General features: G+C 41.8%; 1 protein-coding gene across 5 annotated transcripts in view; it reads left to right on the top strand.

The window, feature by feature from the left end:
* cep112 (centrosomal protein 112) overlaps positions 1 to 13,938 on the top strand; it is a 98,587-nt gene that overhangs the window by 75,690 nt on the left and 8,959 nt on the right. For all 5 annotated transcript variants that reach the window (XM_034893978.1, XM_034893976.1, XM_034893975.1 and 2 more), the window contains 2 exons: positions 258 to 407; positions 12,818 to 12,907. In XM_034893978.1, the coding sequence (XP_034749869.1) occupies positions 258 to 407; positions 12,818 to 12,907 (240 nt within the window). The remainder of the gene's footprint in view (positions 1 to 257; positions 408 to 12,817; positions 12,908 to 13,938) is intronic.

The following is a 13,938-nucleotide window of genomic DNA, read 5'->3' as shown; positions in this document are numbered from 1 at the left end:
TTTTGGAAAAAGGCTGCAATGAAACAAAGAGTGAAAAATTTAAAGGGGTCTGAATACTTTCCGTACCCACTGTATGCACTGAAAAAAAAAAAAAACTTTCCCAAGAGCAGACAGGCCATTTCCCAACATGTATTTTTATATACTCACTGACCAGTTGGTCACTGTGTGATCACATGTCCATCTGAAGATTTTCTGTCAAATTAAGAATAAAAATCCAACTGGATTTTTTTCCCCGTCTCTCCTCTTCTCACCTATAGCTAATTGCGGAGCTACAAACATCTGTCTGTGACTCAAAGGAAGAGGCTGTTCGTCTGCAGCAGACGATGGCCAAGCAGTTGGAGGAGTCCAACGTTCGTTGGGATGAGGAGAGGAAGACAATAACTCAGCACGCTGATAGAGCCAACCAGGTCAGTGTCATGCACTTAGAAGACTTAATCACACTTATTAATTGCATCTATAAATACTATTGATATGAGAAATAAAATGAATATCAGTTGGTGTGAGGGGAAGAGCAATATTACTGCATTACCGGAGTTTGCGGCAGCATATTGGAGCCGCGTCACTTTCCTGAAATAAAGGCGAAACAAATATTTGGTTATTTAAAAGTCCAATGTTCCGATATATCGGCTGATATATTTGTAAAAGGTAATTATTTGGGTTATCACTAAAATAATATGATAAAAATTGTTGTATTGTCACAACAGAACAGATGAACATTAAAATATGTTATAGTTGTGATAAATAATATGTATAAATATACAAACTTAAGATATGAAATTTAAAGTTCTTTGAACAAAAACACAATACAAAACTAATCTGTGTTACCAACGAGGACGTTGTAAATTGCCCTCTGCTAGACAAACTATGCAACACCAACACTCATAACATGACTGACCGTTTTTTAAATTTATTTATCAGAATCATTTATTTGTCATTATAATTGAGTCTGATGAATGGATATTTAGAAAATAAAATAAATACATGCCGATACCAATAGTTTGGGAAATGCCTAATATTGGCCGATATTATTGGCCGTTTATGTATCGGTTAGGGTTAGGGGTTAGTGTTAGACTCTAGTTTTGACTCATATTTTAACATCTGATCAAAGAGTTACTTAAAAAAACAAAAAAGAGAAAGCCAATACCCTGCCCGGCCTCTTTGCCTGTTTGCTCCTGTATAAAAGGGCTCAGAGTGTAAATCACCACCAGCTAGAAATTATTGAATGGGGCATTGTAACCAAACTCCCACAAAAAACCTGAGTTTGAGTTGTTTGGTACATAACCTATGTATTGCTTGCTTTTCTTTTTACTTAACTTCTTTTATTTCAGAACATGTAAAACTGGTAAAACTGTAAACTACATCTTTAAAAAAGCCTTGTCTGGATTTAACTTTTATGGAGGAGACATGGGTCGCTTTTCTTTTGTGAAAGCAAGGTCACGGTTTGTATGTATGGGCTCTGTCATTTATATAACTAGCTGCAAACTCCATAGTGTCTTTAAGTGGCTTGTGTGCTCTGTGTCTGGCTGAACCTTGTAAATCTGTCTGCTGCACCCCCCTTCTTCAGTCAGAGCCTCTCTATATCATTACTGTCATTCTCTTTCACAGTTAAACACCCTTTTTAAGCATTCACATTTTTATTTTTTACTTTATTTCTCTTAAACCTGTTCTAATGAAACTTCACATATAAAACAATATTAGTTGAGACAATTAAGATATTATGAATGAAAATGTGTCTCTTTGTTCATTTGACTTTGATTTGCCACTGCTCAGTAATTGAGAAACTACTAGCCCCTTTGACGTTTCCGTACTAGTGCCGCAAAGAATGTCCGCAGTTACGCTAGTGTGTGTTAGCCGATACCAGAGATGATCACAAGTCATTTTTTCCAAGTCGAGTGTCAGGTCTTTGAGCTCGAGTCTCAAGTCTTTGAGGTCAAGTCTCAAGTCTTTAACGGGCAAGTTCAAGTTAAGTCTCAAGTCTTTTGCAAAAAGTCCAAGTCAACTCTCAAGTCTCTGGTCATCTGATCTGTCCCTAAAACTGTATTTTTAAAGGTCCCATGACATGGTGCTTTTTGGATGCTTTTGTAGAGGCCTTAGTGGTCCCCTAATACAGTATCTGAAGTCTCTTTTCCAAAATTCAGCATTGGTGCAAAATTACAGCCACTAGAGCCAGTCCCACAATGAGCTTTCCTTAATATTTGCCATTTCTGAGTCTGTAGCTTTTGAGGAGGAGAGAGCGGGGCAAGGTGGAGGCTGGGGGTGTGGCCTTGACCAACGGCCACATTGCTTGTTTGAAATCCATGGTGTCTCGCTCTCTCATGAGTGGGCCAAATTCACTGGACGGACAAAGCAGAGAAAGGGGTGGTAACCTTGCTCTTCATGACCTCATAAGGGGCAAGCTTCCAGATCGGCCCATCTGAGCTTTCTTTTTCTCACCATTCTGGAATGCTGCTTTGTCACTTTTTTATCTGCCTGTGGTCAACTTGTGCATTGTACTTTATGTATTCCCGCTATGCCGGCTGCACCCTCCAAACAGACGTCTTTGTTAGGGCTCTACGACTAACGCTCCCCTGCTGGCTTAAAGACGCAACAGCTCTGTCCCCCCATTCTGTCTTCTTAAAAGCGCATCAGTCCCGCCTGGAAAAAGCTGTGTGAAAGGGGCCACTATATAAGTGAACATGCCATAGGTAGCTCAGGAAAACTGAAGTAAGCTACAAAACACAGTTGTCAGTTGCCTGAGACTGTCTTACATACAGTGCAACACATTTTTAAATGTAGATAAAATAATATTTTGTTCATTTCTTCTGATCTTTCACCTGATCTTCATCCGCCTCTGTGCAGATTTATCTTTTGGACTCCCAGGATCTTTTATTCTTCCTCTTGCCCTAGCAACCAGACAGGGACACAGTGGTAGTTGATTGGGTGTGGCTCACTAAATAAAGAGTTGTTGTGTCTGGGATCAGGACATGTTCCCAAACACATCCTTGTCTGTCTGTGGTTTGCAGCTGCCTCATATAGTGAGGAGGAAGATCTATGAGCCTCATTTTAGCTCTCCTCTCCTTCCAGGCCCTGGTAGCCCAGGCACCCCTCGCTCAGAGTTTTCTCCTAAAGCGACCAGTTTGCTCTAAAAAGGCTTTCCCCAGCCCTGCCGGCTGCCGCACACCTAACATGCCTAAAACGTCTGTTGCATTCCATATGCAATTGAGGGTAAAGGCTGGTGCTGGTTCTGTGGTCCAAATCATTGGACTCTGATCACACCTGCTCACAGTGTGTCTCTGTTGCTTGTGATCTAACCATGACACAACAAACACACACACACACCATCTCAGGCTGTCTTAGAAGACACAGGCCATGGCATCTGTGTTGGGAGCAAACAAAGGCTTTTTGTTTCCATTATCTGTGTCCTCATTATTATGTTCCCCCTGTATTAACCACCCACTAATGAGACTTCAATTAATAGTTGAATTGCTTATTAAAGGCCTGACATTAAGGGAAGAAGAGAATCAATGAAAGAGAGGAAGGTAAGTTTGGTCAAACAGGAAATAAAGAAACAGAAAATGAGTAAATAAAACAAATACTTGGTGTAAACTCGAAAGAAGAGGGAGAGGAGATTCATGAGATGGTACACAATGAAGGGAAAGAGAGCAAGGGAGAACAACAAAAGGATGGAGGAAGTTTGAGGATTGAGACAGCAAACAGAAGGACAAGGGAAGAAAGGGGAAGAGAGGGAAAACAAAGAAATGGTGGAAAGCTGTCAGTTGGCCATCGAGGGAGTGTGTCGCCTGCTGACATTGTTTCCATGCTGCTCACTTCAAAAGACTCGGATTATGAAGAGAGCGAGGGGCTTCAGACAATGGGAGGGGAAGAAAATAACATCAAAGTTAGCCGCGCATTTGAATTGGGATAATCCCAAAACATTTGTTCTGAATGCATGCTGCCACGGATCAGATGTCCCTTTTTTCCCCCCTCGCCAGCCTCGTTCTTGTGTTTCTAGCCTGTGTTTTTCTCCATCTGTGGCTCTACTGTACTTCTGACTTCTTAAATGTGAGTGTTAACTGCAAAGACCTTTGAATCTCATAAACCACATTTTTTAGAATAATGGTAGTACGGTTACGTATACTTATGTTTTTTTGTATAAGTGACGTTTAGATATTTAGTATTTGTGTGTGGTGTGTGTGCACATATAGGCATGAGCCCTTGTGTGTGTGTGTGGGTGTTTGTGTGTGTGTGTGTGTGTGTTGTCACAGACAGGGCACTTTCGTTGCTGGCCCTGATGGGAACATTAACATTAAAAGAAATGGGTTTTTTTATGTGAATGGGCTTTTTTTGTTCTGTAAACTCTATTGTTAAGCTCATTGTTTTAGTTTTCTGGTTCATGTATAAATTAAATGGTTGTGAGATTCAACAAAATACTTGTGTGGACTAAACATAAACACATCCATTCATCCATCCATCCATCAATCTATCACTCCATCCATTTGGAAAAGGGCGTTGCTGTGTCACACAGTGGATAATAAATAAAGAGAAACTGATGTTATGTAGATTGCCCTTCCAATGTTTCACCTTACTTCCTGCCTTTGTTTCCTATAAGTGACCTCTCATATGGAGTTGTATTAGTTGTATTTACATTACCAATTTTCTCATAACAGTGGGCAAGGCAGGAGTGGGCAGTTTTAATGCACTGGAACCAGGCCTGTGTCAAAGGACTGTACAAGGTGAAAACAAGATGAAAAGGAAAAATTTGTTTCATCTGTCCAGTCTTTTCATGTCAGTTAAGGGGAATGGGAACCGATCAAGAGGAAGCCAGTGTGGAGCATTGGTACATAGCCAGCATTTGGGTGAGAGGATTATTCACTTCCTGATGTCATCTGTTTCTCCACGTGTGGTATAAAGTGTGTCATATTATGGATGTTTTTTTCATCATTTATGAGACGCAGGGGGTTAAGGTGAATGTGAAGTTTAATCGTAAGGTTATTGGGATTACTTGAATACATGATGTGTGCTTATGTGGCCGTGTGCACTGCCTGTGTGTGAGAGTGTATGTAGGAATGTGTGCCTGAAATGTACCGCTGCCAAATCTGACAGAACTCAAGCCCACATTAGCCTGCCAAGAGAAAGGTACAAAAACACACACACACACACACAGGCCTTGTCTCTTCTCTCTCTCTTTCTCTCTCACACACACCCTATATTTCCAACTCTGTATCTGCGAACTCTTTCTGTCTCAAACTCGGTCTGTTTACACACACACACACACACACACACACACACACACACACACTTACACAAGCACACATGCTCACCTCGCCCTGCCAAAAGGAAGAGGTGGCTGGTGAATAAACAATGGCACTCCGCCCATAGTGTCACCCGCATGGGCTTTGATCAGCACCGCTGTTCCTGCTCTCCACAGCAGTGCTTCCTGTCTTTCTGCCTGCCGAATGCTACCATGCGTGCGCACACATGCATGCACGCACGTACACACACACACACACACACACACACACACACACACACACACCCCTAACCATAACTTAGTGTTCATGTCTCATTCTTATACATAAACCTACATATACCATCTCTCTCCCATTGTCTCCTCACAAAGTCTTTATCTTTATCTTTCTGTCCCTCAAACTCTCAAACACAGTTTTGAGTTAGTGCCCCTGTCTCTACATCTTTCAATAGTGTTGCATTTTCTAACGTACACCCACATACCACATATTCTCTTCACACACAGGAATACACGATTTTGATCTAGGGCCATCCAGCAGTAACTTCAAGTGCGAGTCAAAGGGAAGGTCCTGTTGTAGTGTCCTCAAGGTGAAGTGACAGCAGACACATTACATAATGCAACAGTGACCATTGTCTCACTCTGTTTGAGGAAGAGAGTGAATTCATGAGGTGCACTGTTCTTTGTACATTTCACAGTGTGGGGTTTACATTTCATTGTCAAATTTTGATGGAGTCCATGTGATCCAGGTGCTTTTGCTTTTATGCACGCATGCCAGTAATGAGTGATAAGGCTTGTGTGTGTGTGTCCGTGTGCGTACGTGCACACACCGTCACAAAAATTCACACATTCAATGGTGCTAGTTGTAGCAGCTGCAGTTTGTCTGTAGTTACATATGCATTAGTTTCTAAGGGGGTTGAAAGGATGACTTTGCCTGTGGGAAGGAATGGCAGTGGTGGATCAAGAACAGGTGTGCTGGATACCCTCTGAGGCAAAGAGCTGCTTAGTGTGTGTGTTTTCTCCTTTCGTGTGTCTGTCCACGTCTTTCAACACATCTCCATGTACCTTGTGTCAACCTTGAACTATGCATTTGTTTACTGAAGTTTGAGCCATGTGTGTTTCTGACACTTTCTTTTTCTGTGTGTGGGCTCAAATACGACTTACACAGTTCTTTTTTTTACTTAAAAGTGTTAAATATTTCCAATATTAACATTTTATCTAATGACTCACATTAATATGGACGGGTAGTACTACCAGTTTCACTGAGAATCAACACCTCAGTCTGTGCAGACTGTTTTAACTTTATCCTTGTCCAATAATCCAAAACGACACCTCTGCGGATAAATTTAGAGGCGACTGCTTCCAGTAACTGCACACTAACTATCCAGTGTGAAATGACAAAGAAAAGATAGTAACTGTTGGAAACATCAAACATTAGCAAGGCAAGGAGATTTACATACAGTATTTAACTCAGCTGTTAGCTGGCTAAACGAAAGAAAGGTTTCCAGTGATATCTCCATGTTTTTCCGTTTTTGTCGAATTTTGTAAGTAGACAATTATTTACCAACATATTAGCCCTAATAAGTTGATAATCTCATATTGTTTTTAGCCTAGTCTATTCTAATTCACAAAATCAGTGTGTTTTTCAGTAATAGCTTGATATACAGTAGCCATGATAACTACTTTTGTAGAATCCTGGGTATAGTCTGTAAGGGGCTTATGTGGCCATTGTGCTCTTAAATCCTAAAAGGAGTGAAGAGACTGTATTGCTGTCAGTAAGGCTGCACTCCAACTTTGCCCTTTTATATTGGCACTAGAAATGTCTTATCTTGGATCTGTAAATCTATAATGTGAAGGCAAGGCTCTCTCTCTCTCTCTCTCTCTCTCTCTCTCTCTCTTTCTCTCTCTCTCTCTCTCTCTTTCTCTGACTCATTTTATGTATCTATGTAAGTACCCATCTGTGTGTGGTGTTAGTGTGTGTGTGTGCGCTACTCTACTCTACTCTACTCTACTCTACTCTACTGGTGTTGGCTGATTGATGACTTTTCCGGCTGTGGGCAGATTCCCGGCAGTGTTTGATCCACATATCAGAGGAGGTGGAAGTAAGAGAGAGATAACATTCCAGGATGCAACTAGTGAACGTGGGAAATGGAACAGCTCATAGAGACCATACTCCGTTCTCAGACAACAAACGGAAATTACTCATTAAACCGCAGGCCTAATGCTAAGTACAAAGAAACCATGACGGCCTAATGTCTTGTGCTTTCCCGTTTGAAGAATCCCACGTACAGACAAATCCGTGATGTAGACAAGCTGACATTACTGCTTGGCACCTCACTTGTCAACTTGTGTATAACACTCTAATGTATGCAAGGGATTTCACTATTCAAGCTTTTATGCCAAGAAATCTGTCTAGCAAATCTTGTAGAACCGGTTAAATGTTAAAAATGTAGTGAGCAAATTCCACACAACAGTTTCACATCCAGACTGTGTTCAGATAGATGAGGTACATTATGGTTAATTTTTTTACCAATGCCTGTGTCATAACCAGTATCAGATTAGGTATTTGAGACAGAATAACCTGCACATTCTACCTTCATCGGGTAGGCCAGTTAAGGCGATTGCCCATCGTGATTAACCCAAACATCAGCCGCCGGATTTGTAGATAAAGCGGTGTGATCAGCAGGGGGCAGAAATACTCAATCCCTATTTCAAAGAAACACAAGCCTGGCTGACAAACTATTGTCTTATAAAGTTGCTCTGGCTTATTTGTCACCCACTCACCCAAGAGTTTTATATTTGGACTTAATGAGAGCAGTGAAGCTCAGTAGTTTATGTAATTGCGGCTAGAAACGGCATAGAGCTGCAGAGTTGGCTTCAGCCCTCCAAGTGACTGTTTCACATTCACATGTTTAAAGATCTTAATCACTTTTTGATTGTTGGGGTGTAAATTATACTATAGTGCAGACAGTAGGCAATTGCTCTTCAGCTAGTTTAGTAAAATACTCTCAGCTCGATATATATATATATACATATAGGGACATATTGTTGTCTGCTAATATTTGTAGTAACTTGTGTGACATCACTGACAACTAGAATGTGTGTTTTATTTTTGTATTTTTTTTAGTTTTCAGTCTGCAATTGTAAAAAGAAATTGCTTAACTTTACATCCATTAAATTATATACTATTTGATTAACATAATATATGCATGTGAGCCCACACACAAATACACACAAAGGGCATGTGGTGTGTGTGTTTGTATATATATATCTGTGTATATATATAAAAATATATATATCTATATATATCACAGTGGTTTTCTATTCTGTTTCTACTGCAGCTGAAAGAGACAGAAAGATAGAGAACATTGTGTTTCCCCTGTGGGCCTAGCTCAGTTGCAACATGTCTTCATTACCACGGCAATTGTCTTACTATTTTCATCAGTACTTGGAAAGGCGCCTCCATCACTGTGCTGACATATTGCAATAGACAAGATAACTGTTCTATTTGCTGTTCAGGAGAGTTTGCTGCTGCCATCATCACAGTATCTTCCCACTTCAGTTCCAAATAAACTCGGGGAAAAGTGCTGAAAAGCATCAAAGCACTGAAAGCAAGTCAATTCATTCCAATATCAGTGATATGTTTTAGAGGGCTGTCCTGGTCCACTTGCTTTACCACATCTTTATATTCCTACAGACAGACAGCTAAGCAAAAGTTTCACTTCTTTAACACCTCAGGAGGGAGACCTCTCTCCTCCTACAGCTTCTCTCTTACACTCACTGCTTTACCTTTCCCACAATCCTTTGATAAATGCAGATAAAGGAGTCTGTGCTCATCTCTCTGGCCATCTACCTCTCCTTGAGGTTAGCACCTCCTTTATTATTTACTATTAGATCAGTAGACATACATACACCCACTGCCTTGTTCTCCTAAAGCTGGTGTGCGTGTGTGGGCGCAGTCCACATACTGTGTCTTTGCTTATGTCTGGGTGCTTCGTGCCCCTTGTGTATGTATTTGTTCTTACCCTTTTGCTTGTGTGTGTTGGTGTGTGTGTGTGTGTGTGTGTGTGTGTGTGTGTGTGTGTGTGTGTGTGTGTGTGTGTGTGTGTGTCCTTGGCTGGAGGCGTAGCAGTGTGAGGTTTTTGCTGCTGTCTGAAGTCCTCCAGCCTCAGTGTCATTAGAGGATCTCTTTAATCCAGACTTTGGGAGAAACTTCTGACAGCACGCTGCAAATAGAAGGCCCTGCCGCACATGAAGAGCAGCTCTGCTCCTAACAAAACACCAAGTTTAAAGACGCCTCTGGCCTTTTTTTTCCTCCTCCCACTAATACCTCCCTTCTTTCTTCTTTGCTTTTTTTTCCTGCCCTCTGTTGCTTTTACTTCACCCTAGGGAAACGTCCTTGCCTTATCTGCGCAGGAAGACCACCCAGGAAAGATGACTCAGGCATCGGGGTGTCAGTGCGCCTGTGTGTGTATGTTTGTGTGTGTACCACACTGGAATTGCACACTTATTTGACTGAGTGTAGCACCCACATTTTTAGAACTTTTGCTGTTAATATTAATGCATGCCTGTACCTGCATGGATCGCTGTGAGCGGTGCTTTGGTTGGTGCTGCGTGCGCGTGTGCCTCGCTAATCTTTTGAGCCAAAGTTTGGAATGAAAGGCAGAGGCACATTGCTGATGGAGAGGTGAGAGAGGCCTTCAAGCTCCCAACTGTGGGACTATGCAGTAACGGCACATTGCTGCCCCATCTCCTCACTCTTGTTTTTCTACTACATGCCCCTCCCCTCTTCCACACTATCTTGCTGTTGCTCATTCTCACCTTTCTGAGATTTTTCTTCTTAACCTTCTGATATCCTCCTCCCGTCTTATCTTCCTAGGCTTTTTGCATTGCGTTTTGTTTACTTTTATTCTCCTTCATGCACCTTTCTCCCCACCTCCTTACCCCTTCCATCTCTCCGTAAGGAAATCTGATTTCCCCCTTTTTCCTGGCCTGGTCACAATGATCCCATTCTGCATAGCTGATAAAAACCATATCGCCCTGTGCATCTGGAGACACTCATTCACGCACTTGCACACAATAAATACTAGAGAGACATCTGCATTCAGTGTGTGTGTGTATGTGTGTGTGTGTGTGTGTGTGTGTGTGTGAGAGAGAGAGAGAGAGATTTAACTCCAACATGACCATTTTATTGACTATATTAATGTACAAACTCATTCATCATCTAATCATCTGGCCCTGGATTAAGTCTAAGAGAGATAATGGGATTCAAACTGCTGGTCATAGGTGTCTACAGTGTCCCCTTCATTATTTTGTTATTCTCTTCTCAGTAGTAGTTTTTTTTAATAAATATTTGTTGCTCCCAGAGTTAGTTTTTCCCTATGCCTAAACACTGCTCTTAATACAGTATAATAAAACCATTATGTCTGACAACGATGAAGACTAAATATTTCCAAAGGTTCTTTCTGACTGAACGCTTTTATTTAGTAGCAGAATCATTCCGTGTGATTCTATTAATGAAGTGACGAGTGTTGTACCTCTGCCCTCAGAGTTTTTTTTTTAAGAACAACAGATACAGAACCCACATGAAAAAAGATGAACACGTCACCAGTGAGGCCATCAAAGTCAGCCTTTTCCAGAAGACCACGCCCAGAAATGCTGTGTCACAGTGCACAGAATCCGAAAGGGTAGGAGTGGGGTTAGTTTGTCAGGATCTTCTTTGTCAGCCGTACTGCTGTCTTTAAAAGATTGATGTGGTTGAGGTTAGGGTCACAGTGAGGAAGTGTTGGAGGAAAAAAGGGTAGGAATTGAAACTCTGTGTGTGCATGCTAATACTTACTAGGTAATCCACTGGCATACAGAAAGACATGCAATTCTCAATCAGTTGTAATTGCATTGCCCAAAATTTGAAATGAACAATCTTAACAACACATTCTGACACTCTATATCCTTAAAACTTTGATTCAGATGAAGAAACCTTACACTTCCATGCCTTGGTCCCTATCAGAAAACATGAACAGCTATGAATTGTATCATCTGTACTGAAAAAAGGCTTTTCTAGAATCGTCAAGCCTTTGGATTCAGCACTAAACAAAATGAAATGATGAAATCAAAGGCAAGGCGTTGCAATGGATTGAGATGTGGGCTGTGATAGAATATTGACTGGCTAAGAAATACCCTGATTAATAGGATCAAGGTGCTCTACAAACAGCTGCCTTTCATGCTGCAGTGCTAAAACTGACCTGAACATGCTCCTGAATCATGATAATCTAGTAAAGTGTGTTGATCCAGGAATCTATCCACCCAAGGGTGGCTTAACTAGCCACTGCAAAAGAAGGGGGCACATTTTAAAGCTGATTTGACTGCATCAGTGCAGGTCAGGTGCGGGTTCACACTGTAGTACAATCTTACTAAAGGAAAATTATTAAATGTCAATAAATGAAAATATAAGGTACATTTTCCATAAATTCCAGTGACTGCGATATCTACTGTATCTAACAATCCTTTTTCATTCAGCAGTTCTCAGAAAGTTGCCCGGAAGTTCAACCAGGCCCTGAAGCCTAACAGTCTGTGTGTGATTTATGTCAGTGTAGTGGGTTCTAGATCAGGCCCGTCATGCCTATCACCTGGACTGTGTTTCCATCAGCTCTGAGAATTGACAAGGCAACACCTGGCTCGCTCACTCAACTCCACTGGGGAGAAACACTGAGGATATTGATGCTAGCCAGTGCCCCACGCACTTGTTTGTGTGTGTGTGTGTGTGTGTGTGCACGTGTGTGCGTGTGTGTGCTCACGCTTTTATGTTTAGGTGTGAGTGCATTTGTGCACAGGTCACTCTCTCTCTGCTTTTCATGCAGACTAATCAAAAATGAAGTGACCACATGTGTGCTAAAAACATCTGGTTCTGCATTGGATGCAGGAACTGCGCCTTTCTTTCCACTGCTATCACTTACAGGCAGAAGAGGGGGGGAAATGTAGTACACACACGTACAGTGCATTTTCTTTCTTTCTTTCTTGCCTGGATCTTTGAAAGCAAAATAGATTAAATTCTTTATTGGCACCCTATGGGGAAATTTGATCAACTCAGGTATTTGGATTACATGCGAGAGACTTTCTTATCCACTAAGTGATACAGTATATCTCTTATTACTGCCAAAGAAATAATGATCCCTAAAGGAATGTAACTTTACAAAAGCCTTGGAAGTTTGCTAATTCCCTGAGTGAGCAAGTCTCTCTTTCTGCATGCCCTTGTCAAGAGATGAGTAGGGGCTTAATGAGGCCAGCTTGCCAGTAATTACTGTCATGACTTTATTATTAGCCTTTTAACACGCAAAGACTAATCACAGGCCGCATCTTTTCATACTGTCCCTCTGTCCTGAATATTATCTCATTGGCTCTGTCGATCTGGATCGGTCTTGTTTTCTCAGTCGTAGCCTCTCATCCAGGTGTCTCTTTCCAGCTCAAATGTATCTGTAGATTAGTGTATATCACTTTATGTCAGTTACACGTAAAATCACACAAATCGGGAGTTGCTTTACTTTCTTTTTTTTTGTCAGTCAGCCGACAACACTAACAGTCTCTTCCTTCCCCCAGTCTCTGCAGGAAAAGGTGGAAAGTCTACAGAGGCAGCTGCACTGCTCAGAGAAGAAGCTGCTTAGCAAAGAGCTCGAGACTGAAGAGAAGGTAACACAGTCCCTCTTTTTTCCCCTCTATCTCTCAGTATCTGTTTTTCATGCTCATCAGGCATTCACAAGAACAGCAAGTCTCTTACTCAAACTCAATTGCTCCTCACCATTACCGTTGCATCACTCTTGCTGCCCTCGGCCTTTTTGTCATACTTCTCTTTGCTTCCTGCCAGTGCAAAACCGCTATTTGACTTCTTAATAATCATGAGATCCTTCTTTGGAATTGAATCCCTTTATTGAGCCCTTCAACACCCATCTCTCTTCCCCCCATCACCTGCTGTCCCCAGCCCCTCACCCCTTAGTTGCCATCCTTACTAGACCCTCCAGGGGGCCACAAAAGACAGAAGAAAATGGATTCCCTCTCATTCTCCTGTTCAGAGCCACAGATATGCCCCCTCGCACATTTCCCAAATTCCTTGAGATTTGGCTTCAAGAGTCAGCGCCTAGGGACAGGAATGCCACCACCGCCTGTGTTCAGAGGGAAGCCTCTGTGTGCACACACACTCCCCATTGCTCTCCAGAATGCTCTGTAATCAAGGCTCTGTTTTGACCTTAACACACACAGAGAAGAAAGCCTTAATGACTACACTCACACAGGAGGCTCTTCTTTGTACCCTGGTATGTACACCAATGGTATTCATCCTCTTGTATCCCCTCTGATCCACCCACTGACCCTTGTACACACTTCACACACTCGTTACACACCTCAGTGTCTTACCGTCATAAATCTGCAGGAAAGGGTCAGTGGTTTTTAAGAGCTGTTCGTCACTGAGCCAGTCCCAGAGGCGCTGCACATTGTTTTTTCCATAACTTGGAGGAGTTGACCCCTGAACCGTCCTGCTGTATTGTCAGATCATTTAGCCTGGACAAGGGTTTGGATTCTTCTTCTTCTTCAGTTTTGCATTTATGTGTTTGGTGAAAAGTTTTACCACAGATAGAATTTTTTAACAGCAGAACTTACAGTGGGTACGGAAAGTATTCAGACCCCTTTAAATTTTTCACTCTTTGTTTCATTGCAGCCTTTTTCCA

The sequence above is a fragment of the Etheostoma cragini genome, chromosome 15 (genome assembly GCF_013103735.1).
Source record: "Etheostoma cragini isolate CJK2018 chromosome 15, CSU_Ecrag_1.0, whole genome shotgun sequence".
Classification (NCBI taxonomy): domain Eukaryota; kingdom Metazoa; phylum Chordata; class Actinopteri; order Perciformes; family Percidae; genus Etheostoma; species Etheostoma cragini.
The sequence above is the reverse complement of the archived record's forward strand: the minus strand, read 5'-3'. Positions and strand labels throughout refer to the sequence as shown.